Source organism: Panthera uncia (assembly GCF_023721935.1).
Source record: "Panthera uncia isolate 11264 chromosome C1 unlocalized genomic scaffold, Puncia_PCG_1.0 HiC_scaffold_4, whole genome shotgun sequence".
NCBI lineage: Eukaryota > Metazoa > Chordata > Mammalia > Carnivora > Felidae > Panthera > Panthera uncia.
In genome coordinates this window covers 62,707,427-62,710,045 of record NW_026057585.1, presented here as the reverse complement: position 1 = coordinate 62,710,045, position 2,619 = coordinate 62,707,427, and the positions used below count along the sequence as shown (strand labels likewise).

At 47.6% G+C, this 2,619-nt stretch overlaps 1 protein-coding gene across 2 annotated transcripts in view; it reads right to left on the bottom strand.

Moving 5' to 3' along the window:
- Nucleotides 1-734: 734 nt before the first annotated feature.
- The window catches only part of CZIB (CXXC motif containing zinc binding protein), a 6,155-nt gene continuing 4,270 nt past the window's right edge, over nt 735-2,619 (bottom strand). For both annotated transcript variants that reach the window (XM_049617163.1, XM_049617164.1), the window contains 2 exons: nt 1,858-1,923; nt 735-997 (listed from right to left, as the gene is read on the bottom strand). In XM_049617163.1, the coding sequence (XP_049473120.1) occupies nt 920-997; nt 1,858-1,923 (144 nt within the window). In that variant the 3' untranslated portion in view covers nt 735-919. The remainder of the gene's footprint in view (nt 998-1,857; nt 1,924-2,619) is intronic.

Below are 2,619 nucleotides of genomic sequence, written 5' to 3'. Positions count from 1 at the left end.
CAGCTTTACGTGAAATCTGAGGTAGTGCCCCCCACAACCGGTCTGGAAGTAGGCAGGCTCTTCCCCTAAAGGCCTCTCAGAAATTGCAGTAATTTTTATTCCAAAGAATTCCTGGTTTCAGCAGAACACTAGAGCAATAAGGTCACACAGCAGGTTTTCCAGATGGTGGATTTACCAGTGTGAAGGCATGAGCATGTCCTCCTGACCTTACTGTGCACTGAACTCCTCTTTCTACTCTGCAGGGGGATCTTCAGACCTCCACAGGGCTGCATGACCACACAGTGACAACCCAGGACCAGCAGGAGCTGTAGGGAGCACAGAGGCTGACTTAGCAGAAAGAAGAACTTTCATACTGACTCCCCTGATGGGAGAGGATTGCCCCATCACAGCAAGTGGGCACAGACCTGATGACTGTCTGGCAGGAATTTTACAGAGCAGATTCATGCCAGGACTGGAGTGTTGACTCCAAAGTCCCTACCAGCCCTGGAACATGACGTGACACCAGCTAGAGATGCCTGGGTTTACCTGAGAGCAAGGTGGTCAGTGCAGTGTTTTGGTTCAGGACGTAGGTCCTCTGGGTTGACCTGCCCCCTCCCCAAGAGCTGGAGAGCCCTGAGAAGTACAGAATGGATCCTGTGCTGTGGGAATGTGCCAGGAAGCAATCAGAGACTCCCAACATGAACTGTCATTTGTGGAGGGAGTGGCTGTTACCTGACTCTGTCTTCATGCACCAGTGTAGCACAAACAGCGGCTTTATTGGTGATGCTTGGGAAGCTGTGGCAGAGCCCAGCATGCAGGCTGTGAGGGCTCAGACAGCTTCCAGCAGACAGGGGATGAGGGGATTAGCCTCAGTGGGCTCTGCTGCTTGGGGCACATTGTCCCTTCTCAGTTCTTTGAGGCAAGTGTGCAGGAAGAGGGTTCAGCACTTCACAAACTGGTGGGTGACCTCGTAGATTCCCACAGATTCCTGAGCTTTTTCGTCATAGTCAGTCCAGTCCTGTGGGGGAAAATGGCCGTTATTAGCCTCATGAGATGGGACAGTGTGCACAGTGGTCATGAACTGGGACTTGAAACATGTATGACCCAGAACAGAGCCAGACTGCGTTTTGGGCAAGTCACTTAACTTCTCTGAGTCTCAGTTCTATTTAAAAAAAAGAAAAGGGGGGGGGGGGGACAGTAGCAGATCTCCATCTTGAAAGAATCAAATGAGCTAACACATGTAAAAGTATTCAGCATAGTACTGGGTGCATATAAGAGCTCAGTAAATTTCAGTTACTGTTGTTATTAGGTGCTATGCAAACTGAAGTTTCTGTTCTTTTGAAGCCTGACCACAAGGCCTATGTAAGACAGTAATGTGGCCAGTAATACAGTTGATTCTTGTTATTCATGGTAGTTACAATCTACATAATCACTACAAACACTGAATTAGCAAACAGTGAACCACTATTCCCAGGGAAAATATAAAGTTAGGTTCTCAGAAGCATCTGATCATTTTCTTCAATCAATATATAACCTTGTTTTGGGTAGGTTTTTGTTAAAAAAAAAAAACAAAAAAAACCCACCTTATTTAATATATATAGTTGATTCATTAATATTGAACTCCTAGCTGACAGCACTGTTACTCCTGCCTAAACAAAGCTGAGCTAACATGCATTTTCTCCATTAGGCACACCCCAGACTTCTTGCTTGTGGAACACTAGACAGCACTTTAGCACTACACTTGGGGCCATTTTAAACACCAAAATCATCAGCAAAAAAAATGTGGAGTCAGCTTTGTATTGATGGTCTTTGTTCACCAGAAGGGTAATTCCCACCAGGTACCCTCCAGCACCCTGCAAGACCCCCCAAGTCCTGTACCTTCTCCTGAAGATTAATATCACTGAAGACCGTCCCGGATTCCACGCCCTCGGCAGCAAACCCAGCCTATAGGTGACAGGACGGCAGCTGTTAGTCTGGGGAAAGGAGGCACCAGTCTGGCATGTGAGGCCTGGCCAGGGAAATGGCTCTCTTCCCACCACCCTTGGGATAGGAGGACAGAGACGCAGTGGGGGCACCTGCTCTGGAATAACTACTGCACTTCCAGGGCCTGGCAGCTGCCCCAGGAGTATAGTAGTTCCTCCAAACTAGAGCCTTGGACCAGAGGCAGGAGGTGGGGGGTAAACCTTTCCATTACCCAATTTTCTGAGATCCTAGGCACGTCACTCCCCTATCTGGACCTGAGTCGTTTGTTTATGAAATGGGGATGACAAGACTGTCTCATCTCCCTGCCTCACAGATTTGTTGTGAGGTCAAAATGCTGCACAACTAAAGTGGGATAAGCACTGGCTCTGGAGTCTGACAGACCTGGGTTCAAATAACAGTACCAGTGTTTATGAACTCTGTCACCCTGGGCAAGTTGCAAAATCTGAAATTCTTTCCTTGTCTGAAAGATAGGGTGAATAACTTCACAAGGTCACTGTGAGGATTAAACGAAGTAACACGTAAAAGTGACCAGAACGTGCCCATCATATGGTAGGCACTTAATAAATAACAATTATTCTGAGAAGGAAGTCCTAGTCCATGGTCTCTGCATGAAGCAGAGTTCTGTTGTCACTTTCTATATGCCCCCCCCCCCCCCCC